This window comes from Alligator sinensis, unplaced genomic scaffold (genome assembly GCF_000455745.1).
Source record: "Alligator sinensis unplaced genomic scaffold, ASM45574v1 scaffold1642_1, whole genome shotgun sequence".
Classification (NCBI taxonomy): domain Eukaryota; kingdom Metazoa; phylum Chordata; order Crocodylia; family Alligatoridae; genus Alligator; species Alligator sinensis.
Window position 1 is genome coordinate 500,501 of NW_005842914.1, and position 20,794 is coordinate 521,294.

Genomic DNA, 20,794 nt, shown 5'->3' on the forward strand with positions numbered 1-20,794 from the left:
AGCTGTGCTCAGATGATTTATCCCAGCGTTTTAGTCATTTTAAACATTGCCTGTTGTTGCTTAGATCGTGTGCATTTTAAATTCTTTACATGCTTTTCCGAGCTGAGAGTCATCACCTACAGTGAGGAACATTATTGCAGTGGGAATATAAATGCTGGGAGCCTTGTGTCTTGCACATCTCATCACCACGTTGGGGTCCATAAGTCAGCTCGGAGCCTGCTTCTTTCTCATGCCTTGTGTATACAACACGCCTGGAAGTCTCTTGCTGATGCTTAAATCCCTGCTAATATTTAACTTATCAGTCCAGCATCCAAGGCTCAGTTTCAGTGGAAAGACACATGGTTGCTTCTGAACCTAGACAGAAGTAGGATGGGAAAGCGGGATTTCAACTCCACCCTCTGTTTGAATAGTGCACGGTACCCTGACTTGTAATGGGATGCTCAGATGTGATGTCAGACTCTTGGAATAATATTTCAGTCTTTACAGCAAAGTGATAAAAAGAAGCATTATCCCTGGTGAGATTTCTGTTGCAAATCTCAATGCGCCCGTGACCTATGGAGTTTTTACCAATATCTGCCTTATTTGCTAAGAAAGATGCATCCCTGACGAAGCATCTCTAATTTTGTCGGTTCCCAGCATACAGGATGCAGTGCCAGATTATATTAATCCTGGGTTAATTAATTGAGAGTTCTATTATCCATATGTTAAATGTGGATGCTTTAAGAGCCATGGCTTGTAATTAATCAGTACATTTGTTGGGTTTTTTTAACGATTGTTTGTCATATTGGCTGAGCATACTGAGATACCTCTAGCAGCTGTCCAGGCAACATCTTTATTAAAGTAAATCCATTATCTTCAGGGCCTTGTTTCATGCATTGTGCAGGTTATTAAATTAGCATGAGGGAGAAGTGCTGGGTTTGCTTTCTAGGTGAATGTGTGGCGAGGACTAAAGCTGGGTATGGCACGCTGTAAGCTCAGGAAGCTCTACCTTGCTGGCATCCTGTTTCACCTAATGTGGTCAGACTGACTCGCTTCTGCACGGCAAAATGATTTGCTTTTCTGCACCATTGGTGGTTAGCTTAAGGAGAAATACTCGTGGCTGGGCAGGCAGTGCACACTTCTTGAGTTAAATAAAGCTTGCAGAGCAACAGCCCTTGCTCATTTCTGCGTGTTCATGTTTCTGGCAAGGCTTGAAATGAACTCAGAGTGCACTGGAGCTTGCTTGTGTCTATCCAGGGTAGTACCGGCTGTAGGTTTTACACCAAAGAATTTGCCGGTAGGATTTATCTTTTGCCGTTTCATTGCATTGCAAGGAAAGGATGGCTGGGAGCCATTCTCCATTTGACAGGAGACTTTGGAAGAAATATCACTGGGTCAGGCTAGATGGTCAGAGGAGATTATATACTTTCCCCTGGGTTGTTACTCAACTGATCCAAACGCCAGGATGCTTTCAGAAGTGCATCTGGGCTAGACCTAATTTATCCACTGTAGTATTTCTGGAAGTGCCGTTCCTGAGCAAGAGTATAGGAGAAAATAAAGCCTTTGAGCTGTGGAGAAAGTCTACTCCGTTTCTTTTAAAATTAAAACCGAATCACCTGCAGTTAAATGTCGTGCATCTCCAGAGCGCCGGACTGAAGTTGTTTAAGAGCGGACCCGCTACGTTTGGTTTATACGGGCTTCACTTCTGCCCTGGAGCCGCCCCTTTTCTTCCCAGTCTCCACTAATTTCCTAATCACTTCTGTAGCCCAAATGCTGGTTCACGGTAGGGGTCAAAGCTAGCATGGGGCTGCCACTAGCAAAGGGCGCGGGGATTTCTCCTCTCCAGATGGAAAATGAGAAAGCCTTCCAGGGGGCAAACCGACTTCGTTTGCATCATGCTGCTCACGAATGCCTGAATTCTGGGGGATTGGGGATGTACGTTGTAGCCGTGCTGGTCTAAGAAGTACAGACAAAGAAAACTCTTGGGTTAGAGGCGACATCTTTTCTTAGACCAACCGGGATACCAGGGGACATTTAACACAAGTGGTTAAAACAGCAGTCGGGGGTGAAAGAAAAGGGTGGAATGGAGCCGAACCGCAGTTGCGTGCCCTTCCTCCCCCAGCTTTGTGACAGCGGAGGGAGAGGAGAGGCTGGGTGGAGATGTTATCGCACGAGGCCGTTTCCCTTGTAAAACCCTCTCTGGTGCAGACGGTAAAGGCTGTGTACTGAGAACGGGAGGCGCTGCTGCACGAGGAGCCCTGTGCGACGCCGCTGCGGCCAGCAGAACCCGGCCGGGGGGTGCCGGACTGGCCTCGCTGCCCCCGCGTGCAAGAGTCAGAGGGAGAACGAAAGCGCCCTTTGCCTCACTTTCACTGTGGGAACCGGAGCAAAAGCCTGCTCAGCGGTGACGGAGCATTAAATGGCAGGAAATACAGATGCATTGTGTATTGTCTGCCGAATCCTGCTGGGATAGATGCAGACGGTTCAAAGACAGGCCCTGCTTTCTGCTCCCTGGTCGGCCTCTTCCCCAGAGCCGGTTTGGATAGGCCAGGCCCTTTTCTGCTCCGTACCTGGGGTGGGCGAACCTCGCCAGCACCTGGGTTTGGTGAGCCGGGCCAGGCCTCGGCTGCCAGGGACCCGGGATCCAGCCGTATTGGTCTAGAGGCGAAAGGAAGCCGAGCTCGTGGTGGAGGGAATACCTTTTATTAGACCAGCTAGATGTTTGCAAAAAAAAACCCCATGTCTTTAACTGCAAGCTTTCTGCCTAGGAGCACTTTTACAACTTTTTTCTCCTAGGCCTGAGGAAGGGTGCTTCTGCCACAAGCTAAGATACCCCCTCCCTCTGCCACGAGCTCTGGTTCCTGGGGAGCCCAGGGCCACGTCTCATCCAGGGGGCAGCCACGTGCGTGCTCTCGAGCAAAGCTCCGCTTCCCTGCCCGGCTCTTGTTGCGGGAACATCTCGGCTGGCCACCCGAGCCGGCGTCCCTGCCCCGCTCCCGACATGGTCCGACCTGCCGCGGTGCGTTGCTGCAGGGGAGGGTTTGGGTCCCTCCCGCGGGGAGCGAGGCCGGGCCGAGGAGCGGTGCTAGCGCTCTGCGGTTGCAGCCAAGGAGCGAGTGGGAGAAGCGGCGGCAGCGGGAGGCGGGGAGCCGGGCGCCGGCCGGAGCCGAGCCGAGCGGAGCCGAGCGGAGCAAAGCGCCCCATGCCGCCGGCCCGCGCAGGATGATCCCCTACTTCTCGGACAACGCCGTCATCTCGCAGAACGCCATCAACCAGCTGTGAGTGCCCCCCTCCCCGCCCGCCTCGCCTCGCCTCTCCCCGCCGGCTGCGGGGCAGGTGTTTGCACGCCCAGTGCGCGTGGCAGAGCGGCCCCTCCTCGCTCTGCGCGTAACTTTGCCGGCGCAGGGTGGTCGGACAGGTGTGCGGGTGCCTCCTGGCGCGCCGGTGGGAGAACCGGAGCCAGGTCTGATTCGGCAGCGGGGTTGCCAGGCCGTTTCCTCGATTGACCTGTCGCTGCGCTGGCTGGAAGGAGGTTGCTCCCCCAGTTACCGTGCGGGCGGCGCAGTGACTGTCTTGGAGTCCAGGCAGGTCTGAGCCAGGAGCCCGGCCACAAATCCGGGTTCACCCCGGTGACTTGGGTCAGGTATAGAGGGTCCCGGGGTCGGTGCCCAGCGGGCCCCGAGGCGGGTCGCGCCAGCCCTGGGAGTCTGTGCAGCTGCAGCTACTCTGGCAGGTCCGCCCTTCCCGGGGCTGGGAGATAACTCGGTTATCGGAGGGACTCGCACAGCCGGTGTAGCTAGAAGTGCAGATTGCCAGGAGCGAGACGATCCTCTGGGGCCCGGCTCTGGATTTGCGTGTTTACACTGGGGGAGTGCGCTGACTTGCATGATTTCTTTGCCGACCGGGAATCTCTGAGATGCGTGACACCCTTGCGCGACAGCCTGCAGAGTCGTGCGTCCAGGTGTTGTGACTGTGCACCGAAACACCGGTTGCCCGGCAAGGGCGTCAGCCGTCCAGATGCCGTCGGTCACTTTTGTTGGAGTGCATTTGTCGGTAGATGCGGCGAGCTAATCAGCGCGGGCTTTCAGGGATCAGCAGAAAATATCCCCCTGTTGACATTTTGTCAGCCATCGAGTCAGCTGGTCTGGGCCTCCCACATCTCAGATGCACAAGGATTAAAATCAACCTTTAGAGAGCCTTGGTTACCCGAACGCCAGCGTGCAAGCACTGTCTTGATGCAGGGCCTGCTCGTCCCTCCATCCAACTCTGTTACTAGCATTGCTTTTTGTGCAGGATCGGAAGTTGAATTCAGTGCGAAACTTCACGGCGGCTATGGGGATGGTCAGGATAAGCAAGGCAGGCAGCAGAGGCGCGAAGTTTTACCTGTAGTTGTAATAACCCCCGGGTGCTTCCCTCGCTCTTTGCACGAGGGTGTTAATCCTCGAGGTGTAGGTATCTCCTTCATTGTATTAGTCTGTGACCACAAGTTCTCCCCAGCCCAGGGGAGATAGGGCCGTGCTTAACTTTGGCTGCCAAGTTTCTCTCTCAGTCTGCCTTTTGTGTCTCGGTAGAGAGCGGGGATTGTTTGCTGCTTAGGGACTCTTGGCAGCTTGGCTTCATTCACGCTGCACCGTGGGCGCCAGTTGTGACTTGGGGCAAGATGCTCAGGACCAGATTCTGGTGCCAGGAGATGCGGGGAAGTGCCCGCTGCGGGTTTGAAAGACAGGAGGCACCTGGCCCTGTTAGGCATCTAAGAGTGCAGATGCATGCACCGCAGACTTTAGTCCTCTGACTCAGTTTCCTGTCTTCACACGGGACTGAAAACACTTCCTTTCCCTTGCGTGAATGTACATTTAAACATGCCACCTTGCTGTGGTCATGGGGGGCAGAGAAGAGCCGGACAGAAGTAATCACAGAAGCATTTTACCAAACCTGGAATAGTTAGAAAGGAGAAACCGGAGAGATTTCTCAGCTGAGAGGTGGATAGTGGCTTTTTTATTAATTTAACGGGGCTTGCTCCCTGTTACAAGATGCCGCGTGTTTCGAGCGTGCAGGGAAGAGACTTCGCAGTCTGTGTAGCTACCAGTTCCCAAAACTCTCTTGAGCAAGTCTCCGGCGGGCAGGAGCTGTCGGTAGAGTTCCTCTCCGCAGAGGGTCAGAGCTCGTCGTGACGTGTTTCTGCTGTTGGATAATGCCTGGTATTGCTGCTGCTAGCATCCCTTTTACCATCAGGGCAGCCAGCTTCCTTCTGGGTTTGCAGGGGATGTTACAAGCTATTTATAAAATAGGGCATTTGCTGATTTTTTTTTTCTGTACACCGTGTAATTCAGATTCCTCGTATTGACTCATATCTTCCCGAATGATGCCAGGCTCCACCTTGGACCCCAGCCTGCTCCCTTTATTTTTTTTCTCTTGGCTTCAGTCGATCCCTGAAGGTGTTCTTTTATCTAACTTTTGAGTTTAAGGTCTCGTTTTAATTCCTTGTGTTTGGGTGTGTGTGTCCAGTCAGATACGTGGTTTCTGTGTATTTCTTATCCTGAGCGCTCTTTATTTTTTTCCCCAAAAGAAAGCTTGTGCCCCAGCCCTCGCCACCACTCCTGACCAACGAGTCTGTCCATCCAGTAGTCAGGCAGGTTGTATCTCAGCAAATACAGTGTTTTATTGGAAATCTTTAATTGCTCTGTACCTTTCTAAATATTTGATCAGTGTCTTGAAAATCAATGGCACTTGAGACTTAGAGGAGGTTGGGGGAGGAGGCTGTTGAAGCGCAAGGGATTTTGGTAATATAGCTCCAGGTGCTGCGTTCAGCTCCTCTTCAGTTCATCTTGGGTGCATCTACATGAGATGTTAAATGCACAGTAGACTAAATCTGCTGCACATTAGCACGTCACGGCAAAGGCTGTGCTAATGCACTAATGCGCAGTAGAATTCATCTACTGCACACTAGTGTCCCTAAAAAGGCGTGCGCTGGCGCTACTGTGCAGTTGTGTTGGTGACTGCGCATTCAGTTAGTACCTGTTATTGCTGCATTATTATTATTGCATGCTAAGTACAGCGCATTAATGCACGTGTAGACGTGCCCCTTGGGAGTTAAGGGTTATCTGCCGTTTGTGATCTTTGAAATCCCCAAATAGGGTGCTTGCATCTCTTCCCATTTAACGTTTGTGGGCACTTTTCATTAGGTGACCACGTCAGTATTGTGTTCCTGCATAGCCCTGGGTGCCAGCCCGGCAGGACGGGGCTGCTGTCTAGGCAGAGAACTGCCTGCTGGCGTCCAGTGCCGCGGGCGGGAGGTGATGTCTGCAACTCAACCTGCTTTCCAGGCTGCTGGCTCTGTAGCAACAGAGAAAGACCCTCCTTGTTTCTGCTGCCGTGAAGTTCTGCCCCAGGCTTTTGTGGCTTTGTTTCGCTGATCCCGATATCACAGAGCGTGGGATAGACCCGTCCCTCTGCAGCAGCTCTCCCCTCCCAACCTTTTCTGGTTACCTCAATACATTTGTATAGGTGCTTGCCACAAATGCTTGTAACTGTTGATCATTAACTGTGCCAGGGGTATGTCATCCATTTCTAGCTTTCCGGCTTGGCCTTTTGATTTCCCTGGAGGTGCCGGAGAGAGGCGCCCAACGTGGGGTCAAGACTCAAACGGAGAACCAGAGTTCCCAGGATAACAAAAACTTGGCTAGTTTTTCAAGCGGTAAATACCTGCTTTCGCTAAGCCAAGCTGCCAGCTTCGTACGTGGCAGGGCTGTGGGCCATGTGGGCTACCTCCGGATCTCTTGGGACCTGTCTAGTAAGTGTTTACACACCTGGTTTTCTTGTTGGGGTTGTTGCTGGTGCCTTAAAGGGGAGCGGACCCTTGGGGCCCACTAATACCACAGGGCAGCACTTCCTTGTGCTTGTGCTTTGGAAGCTAGGACTCAAATAGTGTCATTGTAAAACAGCTTCAGGCTCACTTCAACGAAGTGCTGCTTCCCGGGGCCTGCGAGGCCAGAGAGCGTGTAGGATCCTGGCCACAGCCAGCTATAAAATAGTTACGGTCACCCCCACATCTGCCTGGCAAACAGCATTTAAACCAGCCATTCTCAGGCAGTGCCTTGAGATCCTTAGCACTGGTAACTGTACAGACGTTCACAAGATAACCCCAGAGATTTCGGAAAGGAATCCATGGTCAAATTCATCCCCGCCTGTTGTGGTTTTTCTGTGTTCTTTCCAACAGAAAAAGCGCTCCGTTATTTTTTTCCGTAGTCAAAAACCCAAGTGCAAGTTGTCCAGGGGTGCCTGAAGTCTAAAAAGACTGAGACCCGCTGGTTTAAACCGTGTTATCCTGCCCTCGTTCAGCAGCCCCTTTGTCCTGCTGCAGCTGTGGTGTGCAGCGAGTAAGTCCAGGAGTTCAAAGTGAAGCTGGACTCTCCGTCTGCAGCCGGATGGTCTCGCGTAGATCCTGCCAGCCAAGCCCGGTTTCCCCACACCGCGTGTTTAAGGGTGAAGCCTGGGTCTTAACTGTGAACTTTCTTGCCTTTGCCTTTTGTAACATGGCTTAAACTTCTGTTTGTTCAAAGGCGTGTTTAGCTCCCTGCATACATGCATCTGAATGACAGCTTTAATTAATCATGTTGAAACTCAGTGGAAATAGCTGTTTTTGGCATTTAATTGAAGCACTCTGATTCACGTCATGTAGCAGTAAAAAAGTCTTTCAGGAGCGAGAGAAATGTTCATTCCTAAGGGCATAGACCAGTCGCTGACTGATGGGAAGCGGTCTTTTTTTGTTTTAACGTGGTCAGCTTATGAATTCTGTGGCTGAGCACTGTGCCGAGGGTGTTACAGGTGGGAGTACTAGGGTGTAGATCCGGTGTAGGATCTGGAAGATCCTGGGGTGCAGAATTTGACACCATCAGCCGACTGCCTTTGCGGTGCTGTATGTTCATGTGCAGTGTGACGAGCAAAGAGGAGACAGCAGCAAGAGCCCGTTTCTGGGAAGTTTTGTAATGTTCTCTGAATTAGGGGTTGTGAGCGCCCGGCAGCCTTGATGCAAGGACGTGGAGGATGGCTTTCTCTCTCGTGCTAGGGCTACACGCTGCTACTCCCCTGCATTTTTCTACCCAAGTATTTCCTTGGCCCCATCCATCCCTCCTGGAGTTCTCGGGGAAACCTCCCTTGGGTTGTAATAGTTATTAGCGCATTAAGATTTGCTCTTTCTCTTGAAATCCCATTGTTGCATAATAGGCTAAATCCATCAACTGCTGGCCCACAGATCGTTTAATCTCTCTCTACGCAAATAACTTTGTCCTTTGGCTAGCCAGCGTTGAAGTCCTTGGTTTGCGTGGGTGTGCTCTTTGCCGTGGTGGTTTGATAAGAGCCACATCCTCCCATCAGCCCGGGCCCTCTGCTTGTCTTTGATCTCCCCAGTAACTCTTCTCTTTGCCGGCTTTTGTTTGTGCTTGGCTAAAACTCAAGGCTTTCATTAGCTAAGTGCAAATTTAGCACATCTGCCAATCAGTCTCTTCTCCGTTTTGTGGCATGGCTCTTGTGGAGTCACGGAGGCAAGCCTGATGAAGTTCAGCTTCTTCCTTTGATCCGGCATAGCCTCAGAGTGGTCTGGGCAGCGGTCAGGCCCAGCAACATCCTCGGCTCATGTCGCGAACCATCAGTAAGACCAGAGCTTTGAGTTGGTTCGAAGCATCAGCGTTCGGGTGCATTTCACGCTCTGATTGCAGCAGACTCCTTGCAAACTCCTGTTCAGTTCAGAAGCTCTTCCACGTTAAGTGGAAATCCCTCCACATTTCCCTTGTCTTGTTATACTGCAGGATGAAAGAGGGCTATCAGTGTCCTGTTCGCCACACAAAGCCACAGTCTTTTAACATCACAGCTAATTGCTATGGCACCCGTTGTTGCAATAGAAAACTGTATTTCATGGGCAAATGCAGTAGAACGGTGGTTCTCAACCCTGGGGTGCTGCGAGATGTGTGGAAGGGTGCCGCAGGACAAGGGGGGCGAGAAGCACATAAAGCCGGCTCAGGCGTTCCCTGCTTGGGGGCTCTTTGCCCCACATTGCCTAGCTCCTCTGCAATACGTTAGCTTTTGAAATGGGGTGCCCCTGAAGTTATGGAGGGGCGCCTCGGGGCTAAAAAGGTTGAGAGCCGCTGCAGTAGAAAATGAGCTCTCGGAAGAAGAAATCGTTTCCATGCAAATGGCTATTTTCGGCGATCGGCTTTCTGTGAGCCCGTTGGGGTTCTTCGCGTGGCACTTGGTGCTCCCTGACAGCAGGTGGTTTTCGAGTTCAGAACGGCAGAAGCTCTTCTTGCATCATGTCTTGTATTATCCTTCTTCAGTTTGTTAAAGGCATCGGTCGTTTGATCAGAAACCCTTTGCAGGATTCTCAAGAGATGGATGGGACTGGATTAGGTCACTCTGGTTTGCAAAGGAAAATAGAGAAGACGGGATAGATTTGCACTTCACAGGTGCCTGGAGCACAAGCTTTTGTGGGCTCACCTTCATCTCACTTCATCGGATGCTGTGAACGGAAAACTTCACCTGTGCCCTGTTCTAAGGTTTAAGGGGCAAAAAGCAACTGCGCTCCGGGAAATTGCAACAGCAGAATAATGGCTGGGAGAAACTGCTGCTGGCTGTGGCTCCAGGAGCAGTCAGAGATTAAGCTAATCCCTCAGCTGCTTGGGGTAGGTGACGGGAAGGGAAACGGAGTCCTTCATAAAACCAGGTGAGCTACCTGAACGTAGTCATGATACGAGAGCTTTGCCCCGTGGTCGTTTCGCTGGCATGGTGGCTGCTGTGGAAGAGTCTGAAAGCCAAGCTGAAGCCAAACGGGCTGCGTTGGTTCCTCCGTTGTACTTCAAGGCTGAAAGCCAGACTAATAGAAGCCAGTCATTTCTCCTAGTGCCGACAGCAAACAAGAAATCAGGCGCGGGATATGCAAGCTCATGTGCCTTAGCAATGAGAGGGTGACAAATGCAAAATAAGTTTTCTGCTGTGAATTGCCTATTAGCATGTACAGCCTGCGCGTGTGTAGATGCTCCGGAGCATATTGCAGAAATGTCTCTCCAAATGTCAGGGCTGTTGAGCAGGCTGGGCGGCTTGCGTTAGATGGATGGTTCTGGGAAGGGAGGGGGGAGGCTTTCACCTACAATTCCCCAACCGTTGCTAATCCGTGCATAGGCTTCACCTGATTGCAGTAGTGGTGTCTGTAAGTTCCTTTGCTGGTGTATTACAGGCCTGTATAAAATGTGCTGGCCTCAACTCGGGAGAGCAGGTATTTGCTTAGCGGTACACTTTTCCTGCTAGCCGGGGAGACTGGCTCCTCCAGGGCTGCAGCCCACAGCTGCATCGAGCATTACATCGATCCTTCCACTTCTGATGCGGAGCTTGAAATGAGGTGGTGTGGTAAGAATAGTTTTCAAATGCCCTTAACTCGGGTCCTTGCATCGCTCAAATACGAAAAGTACTTAAGCTACCACCGCTGGTAAAATTTAGCACCTGAACTTTTCAGGGCGAAACGCATCTGGAATCTATAAATGTTGGTGTTTTAAGCACTCTCATCACACACGCGCGTTATTTTTAGTGTTTCGCGGCCAAGACCGAGTCAGCTAAACTTTGCCGTTTATTTCGTTCTGCTGAGCTAGAAACTCCTAAAAATGGGCTTCTAATGGGAAGTGCTGACACCTCCGGAAATCGGAGCGTTGCCCCGGGTACCAAACCTGGAAGCTAATTCACAGCCGAGGCAGCATCTCCATGCAAGTGCGGGGGGTTTGCAAAGTGGCTCGCGCTCCTTTCTGCCTCCCAGCTCCGCTGGTGGGTGGGTGGGTGGCTGGGTTTCTTCATTCCTTCTGTTGCAAGTGCGTGGAAATGTGGCTGCTTCGGCGAGTTCGCTCCTCTGTCGTCGCGGCTCTAAGACTCCAGAAAGCGTGGCAGGCGGAGCTGGCTGCAGCTCGGGAGCCGCTCGCGTGTTGGCCCATTGTCCGTTGCAGGAACGGCCTCTGCTTAACGAGCCCTGGAACGCAGCAGCGATGCTAGACGTCCTGCAGTCTGTCGGCTTCTGTTTAAAACGGTGCGTGCTGAGTGATTAATGGAAATTATTTCAGGAATAAAGTACTCTGGGTAAGGTGATCTCTCTTCAGAGCGCCAGGAGAAGATTCAAGTCGCAAGTGATATCGCTTCCAATCAAAACCGGTCCCACGCGCTGGGGGGAGGCGCGGGGAGCAGTGCTGAGATGGCATTTTGAAGCAGACTTTTCCTATACCCTGGCTCCTGAAGCGAGGAGTTAGCTCAGCTGTCTGTGGATCCTAATGCTTGTTTGAGCGCCTTTTGGCACGCGGGCAGCTCTGGAGATGCTGGCAGCCAGGGAAGCATCTTAGGCATGAAGTGGGGGCTTGGAGCAAAGCTGCCGCCTTCCTGTACCGTATCTTCCACCCCGGTGCAGACGCCAGGGGAGAGAGAGCTTGCAAACTTTCCTGGGGGGTATCTATCCTGCCTGAATCGGAGGCTAGCTGTCGAATATGACTTCTGACGCTCACCTAAAAAAGATAGCACCGATACCCGCTTTCCTTGCTGGCTCGGCAGAACTAGCGAGCGCTGTTACCAATCTTATGTGGGTTTTTTGGGGGTTTTGTTTGGGGGGGGGGGGGGGGGGGAAAAAGATTTTCTTTCACCCTGTTCCAACGCACGTCGTCCGGCAGCCTTTCACCAATAGGGACATTATGCTCAAGGAGGCGAAAATGTTAAACTCTTCATCCTGCTGACAAATGACTGGGCTGACTCTGCTAATCCAGAAGAAATCGAATGCGATTTTAATGAGCGCCTGAGAAAATAATTGCACAAGCCGTAATGCTGTCCAGCCAAATGAATCTAGATACATATTTCTGCGGGGAGAGGAGGAGGAGGGACAAACTGCTCTTAAAACATTTGAATGAGTCCCAGTCCAAAATATTTTTGCTCCAGGCTGAAGCAGCAGATTTTTTGACCAGGAAGCGATTGAGATTTTTACTTTTTTTCTTGGTTGATCAAGGCAAACCTTTCTTTGATGTCTTGTCTCTGCTAATTAATTGTCATTCCCAGCCATTGTTTCTAGTCGCATAAAAGTTTGTTCCCCTTCACGGTGAATCTGCTGTTCCATAAAATGAAGTCACCGGCGTGCTTGCCCGGCTGGAGGACCCTCCATGACAACGCAGGGGTGAACAAATCAGTAGCCTGGTTACGGGCTACATCTCCGCAGCATTCAAAGCTCCTTGCAACTCCCAATTTTGAATCAAAAGCGGCTGACAAAGCTCTGGCCGAGGGCTGTGCCCCCTTTAAATCTGTTCACCGGAGACCTTTTTTATGGCCACCGCAAGTTAATACTTGTTACCAATAATGGCCCCGTTGGTAAGCCAGCGGGCTGCGACGCTCCAAAGCCGGGGTCTTTAGGGTTGCCGTTGCAGCCTTTCCCCGGGGGCGGTTGGACCCTGGCTGGGGTACGGGAAAACAGCAGCACTGAGCGCAGCCTGCAAGGTAAAACACTGAACAATGCGTTTCCTGCCACTTTGTGAGCTGAATCCCGAGGCCTCTCGCTACCAGAAAGCAGCAGGCAAACGTAGCCAGGCCCCTGCTTCCCCGCCGCACAAAGGAAAAGCTCGTGCAGGAAGCATTAATGCCTCCGAGCGCACGTGGGCGGACCCTGGTGCGCTGTGACCCTAGGTTTTACCGCTGGGGTCTTTGCAGGCAGTTGGGCTGTGACTTGGGAAACCTGCTCCCTCCTTGCCAGCATCCTGGGGCCTTGGGGCGGCACTGCCGCTGCGGGACACGCGGTCCTACCTATGCTGGCAGCGCTGACAGAGATGGAGGCAGCTCCAGCGCGAGCACCGGTGCAGCCCAGGGGCCGGGCACGCAACTCGGGTGCTCATGTTCCTGACGGAGCTGACCCAGGCAGCTGGCAGCCCTGGCGTGCGAGTCCTGGCTCAGCCTGCCTGTGCCTGGCTTGCTCCCTGACTTGCTGCAAGGCCGTTTTTGTGGCAGGAGGGAGATTGCAGGGATGCTGTGAAATTGAGGTGGGGTTTCGGTCTAGGACTCTGTGGGTGTCCCCGGGCTGGCGCTAAGATGACCCCGTTTCACGGGGGCACGGCCAGTACTGCCTCTAACCCGGACAAATCAGTGTCCCTGTTCTCTTTCCGTCTTTGAAGCGTGGGACATGCTTCGTCTAAATATAGACGGCCCTGGACTTGACTAATATGGACAGGGACAGGGTGTCGACCTCAGTGCATCTCCCTTGACTTCTGTTACAGTCGTATTTAAAGCGGCAGGTCTGTCTTGTTGGAGTATTGCGGGGCTCTGCCGGTCAGACCAAACATGGTTAGGCAAGAATCGGGCACCTCCGTGTGTGTGGGGGGCACTGGCATGCCAAGGTTAGTTGTCAAATGTTTTTAAAGTGCAGTGTATTAGGTGCAGAGGCTGTGGAAACGGGGCATCAGACACTGAGGGAGGCACTCGCTCCTGGTTATAATTTACTCCAACAGTTTTGCATAGGGAAGCAGTGCTTTTAAAGGTTAATGATTAAAAAATACCTCCTGGACTGGCTGCATCCTTCCTGAAAGGGAGAAGGGAAATAGGAAAAGGAGGTTTAATTTTTGAGAAGCAGGCTGCCAGCTGGTTAGTCGTTTCTGATCCCTGATGTGAAAAATGAATTCTGCTAATGGAGTTTTCCCGCGTTGATTAAAATGTTTGAAAACCTCTCTGAAAGCACCTCATATCGTGGTGCTCGGAGAAGAGGAGCCAGCTGGTTTTGGACAGAGCCAGCCATTCGTACCGAGCACGTGGTAATAACAGTCCTTAGAAGCCTTCCCTTGGGCATAACTTTCTTCCTGCTCAGCTAGCCTTGGTTGTGTTTGAGATCCAGAGATGCTTAAACAATTTATAGCACCAGAAGAATGTCCTGGAGGGGTTTAATCTGGGAATGCCGCAACTTGGAGACCTTCGGGGAATGCGCCGTGTAAACCAAGTCCGCCTCTCCTCCTCGCCTGCGGTCTGCGCTGCCCGGCGTTGCACGGCTGCCGTGCGAGGGGAAACGGCGGTGTGGGCTGCTCCGCTTCGCCGGCTACCCCACGTCTAACAGCCGGGCTGAGCTGGAAGCCGTGGGAGTAGCGCTCTTGTGCATCCCCGGCGCCTTTCAGCCCCGAGCTCCTGTCCTTCCCTGCTGCATCTAGATGGTTAGACTGAGGCAGGCCAGGGGACTTCACCGGGGTCGCGCCATCGGTGCTGGGTCCTGGAGCAGCCGGCACTTTGCCACCTGCCCTATTGCTTGCCCGACACGTGCGGTTCAATCGGTGCCGTCTGTGCTGAGCAGTCCTCCTGCCACGTTACGGGAACACGAGACGCAGCCGCCCGCTGCCAGTCCGTCGCAGCCCCCAAAGCGACCTGATGGCACGGGGAGTTCTCTGAAGCCACGCAATGTCTTTCAGGGCATAAGGCGTTGCTGCATGTTTCCCCGAAGCAGCACGTGGAGTTCGGGTTAAACGTAGTACATCTTGCCCAACCACCAGCGGTTTGGGAGGGGGGGGTTGGAGGGAGGAATTGGCTTGCGTTTGCAGCTGGCCTGTGACGCGGGGCTCGCTGCCGGGCAGGAAGCGATGCAGGTGGGGTTGGGAGCGAGGCAGCACGGGGTAGCGTTGCGGGCTGCAAACAGACCCTCCAGGTGCCCCGTGTGGCTGCGGCTCAGCAGCCGGGCACCACTCTAGTGGCTTGCCCTGCTGTGTAAGCCGGCGGGGTGGCAGAGCGGTCCACCTCCTAGCCGGACATGGGGCAGGAGCATCCTGCCGGTCGGCTCGCAGAGGCCGTGCTGCTTTCTCGACTCGGGAGAGTGGCGTATCCTCGTTTGGTTCATTTGCAGGCCAAAGGCATGTGAGGGTAAAGGAGAAACCGCAGAGGCCTTGACATCTGCACCAGCAGATGAATTTGAAAGCGAGTTCAATTCCTTCCTCTGGAGTCTGGCTTTTGAACAAAAAAACCCCCAAAGCACCCCACCAGCCCTCCCCTTTCCTGCATCTGTAACAAATAAATTCCACGTCTGCCTGCGAGGGAGCGCATGCGACAGGAGTCCAGAGGTCGGCCTGCTGCCGAGGAGCCGCTCACGGGGACCGGCGGAGGGAGGGAGGGAAAGCAAGGTGGCTCTGGGGGCTTTCATTTGGCTTCCAGCATCTGTGCCCCTCCTGCCAGAGGCAGGGTTTCTTACACCCCTTTTCAGAACGGTTCCCTTCCCTGCTTTCCACTCGGGTGTCTTTCCTCCCGGCAGTGGCTGCTTGGGTCAGGGGAGAAGGTGGAGCAGGAGTCGAGGCTCCCGCCTGCTCCCATGAACCCAGTTGCTTCTCCTGCCTGCGACTCGCTGTTCATTGAGGCAAGGGGTCTTGCGAGGATCGTGGCCCCTCTGCTCTGGCTGCCAACTCTCCTGATACTCGGAGCGGGGGGGATAAATGTGAAACACCTAAACCCTTCCTGTCTGGAGTGCGCCTGTCCCCAGGAGGGGCTGTTTGTTGGACGGCAGGTGTCTGCACACCTGCCTAGATCGGGCCGTGGTCGGGGGGGGGGGGGCACCCCCAGCCAGAGGCCGGCATCTCTGTGCTGAGCACGGCTAGCCTGTTTATCACAGCCACGCTGCCTCCGGAGAGCCCTGCCTCCGAGCACAGGAAGTGCCTGTTGACAGCTCCTTTGCCTTTTTTTTTTTTTTCAAGCTTTGCAGAAATGCAGATGTGGCTAAAACTGCTGCTTACGTCAAACATGTGCGAGCCGGGGCCGGTTCCCACGCTGGGTTGGTTTCCCCCTGTGCTGTTGCTCAAGTTGCAGAAGTATCAGAACACCTCTTCCCTGTTCTCCCCGGCCTGGGCCACCGTTCCCTCTCCCTTTCGGGAAGTCGTGGCCCTTCTGCTTACTGGTTTTGGTGGCTGGAGGGGCCTAATTTGCAAGCCTGTGCTGCCAGCCAGCCCCTCCAGCAAGGCGGTGAAGCCCCACAGCCGTGGTGTCAGCCTCCCACCAGTGAGTCTGATGGCTCTTGATGCCTGGGTGCTGCACGGTTCCCTCCAGCCAGGCAAAACATCTGCAGCCTCTCCTGTGAGCAGAAGCGCAACCTGGAGCCCTGGGATGACTCCTGTCTTCAGTAAACACTTTAACCCTCTGTGGCTTCCCTGGCAAAGGCCTGAACCTGGTGCTGCAAAAGCCAGGGAGCGAGGGAGGTTGCAGCTGTTTACTGCAAAGCACATAAACCACAGAAGCTGTTCTCTGCTCGCACGTCTGCTGCCCTTTTGGTCCCCCTGCGTCGGCCAAGTTGTTGACATCAGGTACGACTTGCTCGCTTCCTGTTTCAGGCACCGCAGGGGGCGGGGAAGGATGTTTTTGTGGCTGAAAGCATGGGCCTGGGACCCGGGAGGCTGGAGCTGGGGTCCCAGCTCTGCCGAGGTCCTGAGCCCAGCTGTGCAGTCCTGCCGTGCTGCAATTGCTACTCTAAGGTGCTCAGAGACTGGGGCTGGGCGTGGGGGGAGCATGCGATGCTCTTTCCCGCTGCAGAGTGGGACTTGGGGGGGTGCATGGTGGCAGCGAGCGTCTGTGTTGTGCTTCCTCTCCTGCCACAGGACCTGTCACACCCTGGCTGGCAGCGCTTCCCCAGAGCATCGGTTCTGCGCGTGGCTGTTGCAGAAGCCGTGCTCTCTGTGGGCTGGGCCCGTGGAGCCAGCAGTGGTGGGAGCCTGGGGTGGAGCTGCACAGGCAGCAGGTGCGAGACAAGGGCCAGCCTCTTCCCCGAGAGGAACAGAAACCAGTCCTCACTTGGGGTGTGGGCAGGAGAGAAACCCCCGTGCCCGGTGGGCCGGTCTGCCTCGGCCCACAAGAACGCTCTCCCGTTCCAGCTGGGTTTGGCGTGCTCCTCACAGCTGCTCCCCGGTGCCCCCGCGTGCCCTGCCTCCCTGGAGCCGCAGCCTCAGCCGAGGGGCGAGCAGGAGAAGGCAGAGAGGTGCAAGCGGCCCGCACGTACGCTCTTGCCCACATCTGGTGCTTGCAAAGTACAGCAGGCATTGGAAGGCACCAGGCTGGGAGTGGGGACGGACGGGGGGTTGTTCCTGACAGTCGCTGACTTGCTGTGTGCTGCTGGGTGACACTCCTCTATCTCTGCCTCCACTTCCCCTCCCCACCCTGCACCTGTTTAGACATAAGCCATAAGTGGCTGATGTTGGGGGCTGCCAAAGACCGCTGAGCAATACAGCGTGGGTGGGGGAGCACTGGGAGCCCCTCTGCAGCAGGGTTTGCCTTGCCTGAGTGAGGCGACATGCTCGCTTGTGGGGTGCTCTGTGTCGGGGGCCTGTCGGCAGGTGTCCGGCTTGCCTGCCTTCCAGCTTCCTTGGTTGGTTTGCTTTTTGCCCTCGCCAGCTCTCTCTGCCTCTGTCTCTGGAGCCCCGATGTGTGGGCCTGAGACTTTCCCGAGACACCCCCTTGCAGCAGGCACCGACCCAGCGGGGGGACCAGCCCCTTGGCCCCGGACTCTCGCCCCCCTGCCAAGCCATTGTCGTGTCCCAAGAGATGCCCTTTAGGAAGAGCTCTCCTTGTTCGGCAGCTTGGAAGCCTCCATGGTTACTGCAGCGCTCCATTGTCGTCCTGACCTGCAGCTGCCTCGTCCTTGGCACGGCAGCCTCTTCCAGGCCGGGCAGGCTTTCGCCCTGCTGCCTGCGGCTCCGCACCCATCTCCAAGGGGCCTTGGCGAGCAGGACCTGAGGCTCGCGGAGGTACGTGGAGCTTGCAGAGGAGAAGCGTGTGTGGGGGGGGTCATTCCAGTCTAAACCCCCAGGCATTCACCTCTCCTTAAAACCGGAGCTGAGCAAGCTCCGTGTGCTCCCGGCAGAGCGTCGCGCGTACCCCGTTTGAATGTGTCCCGAGACGCGTCTGGTTCAGGAGCTGACAGCAAGGCAGGGGCTTTGTCTCCTGCCACTGCAGCTGGGTTCAGAGTTGTCCCTGCGCCAGGTCCTGATTTGGGGAGGGTGAATTGTTTCCTCCACCATCTCTCTGCTGAGACTTTCAAGCGATTCTTGCCAGCCTCTGTCAGCTGGGCTGCCCTGATGGTCAGGGCCTGAATGAGGGCTGGGCTGGGCAAAGCTATAGAAGGAAGCCACAGGCTGATGAATAAGCTGAGCTGGCTGGCAAGACTTCCTCTGGTTCACAATGACCCAATTAAGCACGCGCCGGGACAGGCCAGTGCCAGAAGCAGCCCAGGTGCTTCGGCTTCTCTCCCTGGGCTTTTGAGCCAGCCTTCTCCCAGCTTCTGAAGACTGCGTCTGCACCGGCCCTCTCTACGGCGGCTTATGTTGGGGGCTGCGAAGACTGGTGAGCAATGCAGGACAGTCCCGCCACCCAGGTGCGTGGCAAGGGGCGTCTGGAAGCGCAAAGCACTTCAGCAGTGCCAGGCACTGAAACTGCACCGTCCTGCTCCGTGGTGCGTGAATTGGATTGGGGTCGCAACAAGAAGTAGTTCATCTGGGTACAGGCTGATAGCGGGAGGAAGTTCGGGGCCCTGCCTTGTAAGCAGCTCGCTGGGGTCCGTCTTGCAGCTCGCTCACATGCCAGGTGTGACAACTGCAAGCTTCTCCCAGCACCCGGGGAAGCATGCAGGTGCCTCCGGGGAGCCGGCTGGCTCGCAAGGCCGAATCCGTTCAGGCCAAGGCAGTTCTAGACTCCCAGCTGCATGGTATGAGAAGGGCTCTGTCCGTAACGTGCAGCATCGTAATGCCCAGCCCTTTAAGAGCAAGCAGGGAAGCCTGCAGACTTTGTGCCTGCTGGTGCCTTGCTTCCGGTTACGGATGTGCAGATTGCTAGCTCCCTGGTGCAACTTTCCGTTGAATTCAGAGGGGCGAGGGGATATGTGGGGTTCTCACGAGACGAGAAGTCACCACCTTCTGCTTGGGTAGAAACGTGTCTTCCTCGAGAGCCGGTCAGACCTGCTTGCTGCCATCGTGCCAGCGCCACCCTTGCCTGTGCGTGCAGTCCCAAACGTGCCACCCAGCTGGCAAAGCTAGAGTCAGTTCGGGCATACTTGATTCTGAGCCGGGCATTGACCGTGAAACCTTCTCTGGAAAGGTCTCTCTGTAATGCCAAGGAGAAGAACAAAGCCAAGCGTGGCCCGTCGCTGCTTTGTAACTGGAGAGTGCTTGGAAACCCTGCGGTCAAACCTCACGTCTGTCTGGGGTTGCTCTTCAGTTCTGCAGCTGGTTTTATTCTCCCTGGGCATTGAACTCGTGTGAGGGGTTTGCTCGGTGACCACATGTTGCTCCGTGGGCCCCTGCCTGTGGCGGTGGCTGGCCCAGACACGTATCCCTGGTTCTTCAGCGGGAATGACCACCGGGTCAGCAGGTTTGGCCACTGGTCAGCTGAGGCCGTGACCAGCCTTTTCCTTTCACCGTGTCCTTTTAGGAAGTGACAGGGGCTCCACGGAGCGCTTCGAAAGGAGTGTCCGGGTCCTAGGATGCTTCACGAAGAAACAGCCATCCGAGGTGGGGCTGTCAGGTGGGAGCTGGCAGTCCTGTGCTTCACACGGCGTGATCGGGGTTGGGCTCCATAACCATCCAGGGGCTTTCCTGGCCCTGCGACTTGACTTTCCTGAGGTGTCTGGGGCCTGGAGCCTCCCTCTTGCTTCTCGCTTTGGGCAGCGTCTGCAAAGGGAAGCCGTGCAAGGGCGAACGGCCCCTGCTTTGCTTGTGCAACGCGCCAGACCAAGAGGAGCCTTGGCACCAGAGTGGGGTGGCCCCAAAGGGATACCCTCTCCCCAGAGAATAGCAGCGATGCCTGGTGTTGTGATGTTCCTTGCTTTGTCAGGGCAGGTTTTTGGGCTTGTCTTCATCCCCACTCTCCTATATGGAGCAAAGTTGTCCCTTGGGTTGCGCCAGGGCCCGTTACAAGTTCTGCAGTAGAATAAGGACTTCCGTGCGGTGATGCCGGGAGCTCTGGGCAGTGGGGCGCACCCTTGTCCAGGGGATGTGCCCGGTGCTGCAATGGGCCGAGGGCCCCAGGAGACGCTGGGGGCTGAACTCTGCTTCTGAGCATGGAGTGCTGGAGAATCCTGCCCAGCATGCAGCCTCGACCCTCCCTGCCCCAGCCCGCGAGCGCACCTGGAAGGGAGCACACCCCAGATCCAGGGCAGCCGAATCCTCCCACAGCTCAGCTGGCAGCGGCCGTGCACACGCTTATCTCCAGGGCCAGGTACGGGCAGAACAGGAACGTTGTGATCCCTGAGCACAGCGTGCTCCGTGTCTGCAGCGTGTGCTCTGTGGCACGGTGATCCAGCCCGCGTGGAGCCCGGGCGTGATCCTGGCGCCTTTCTCCATGCTGGTGTTTGGGGGCTGGCGGTACCTTTGCTCCATCCTGCCTTGTGTTGCACGATGCGGGCGAAACGGAGCGGTGGCGCGGGACTGCACTGCTCAGAGACCATGTGGGTGCAGATCATTTGGTGCTTCTCTATGCGTGTGCTGCTTAATCTCCTAACCACATCCTTAGGCCAGTTCAACTTCCCCGGGAAACCCCCAACTGAGTGGACTGCCTCAGCCAGGCTACAGAGGAGGTTTGCTGTTCCCATGCCACTCTTTCTCCTAGGGATGCTTGCTCTTCGGGCACTTCTGACAGTGCCCTGGGCCTGGACGTGCAGAGGGGAGAGGAAAGGGGAAGAGAGGACCTCTTTGCCTTGGGCCCTTCCTGCATGCTAATCACATTGGATGGAGTGGCTCAGCCTGGCAGAAGGCCATGCTTTCCCTCCCCACGCCCTGGAGCCGGTGGGTTGGCAACCTGTGCTGCTAGTCGGAGAAAGCAGGAA

General features: G+C 55.0%; 1 protein-coding gene across 3 annotated transcripts in view; it reads left to right on the forward strand.

The window, feature by feature from the left end:
* Positions 1 to 2,673: 2,673 nt before the first annotated feature.
* Positions 2,674 to 20,794, forward strand: part of SSH2 (slingshot protein phosphatase 2) — a 48,943-nt gene continuing 30,822 nt past the window's right edge. Inside the window, exon 1 of one of the 3 annotated variants that reach the window (XM_006036106.2) lies at positions 2,674 to 3,257. In XM_006036106.2, coding sequence (XP_006036168.1) covers positions 3,202 to 3,257 — 56 coding nt within the window. In that variant the 5' untranslated portion in view covers positions 2,674 to 3,201. Of the gene's footprint in view, positions 3,258 to 5,923; positions 6,770 to 11,668; positions 13,368 to 20,794 lie in introns of those variants that run through there. The other 2 variants (XM_025192349.1, XM_025192348.1) reach the window with 2 other exon arrangements.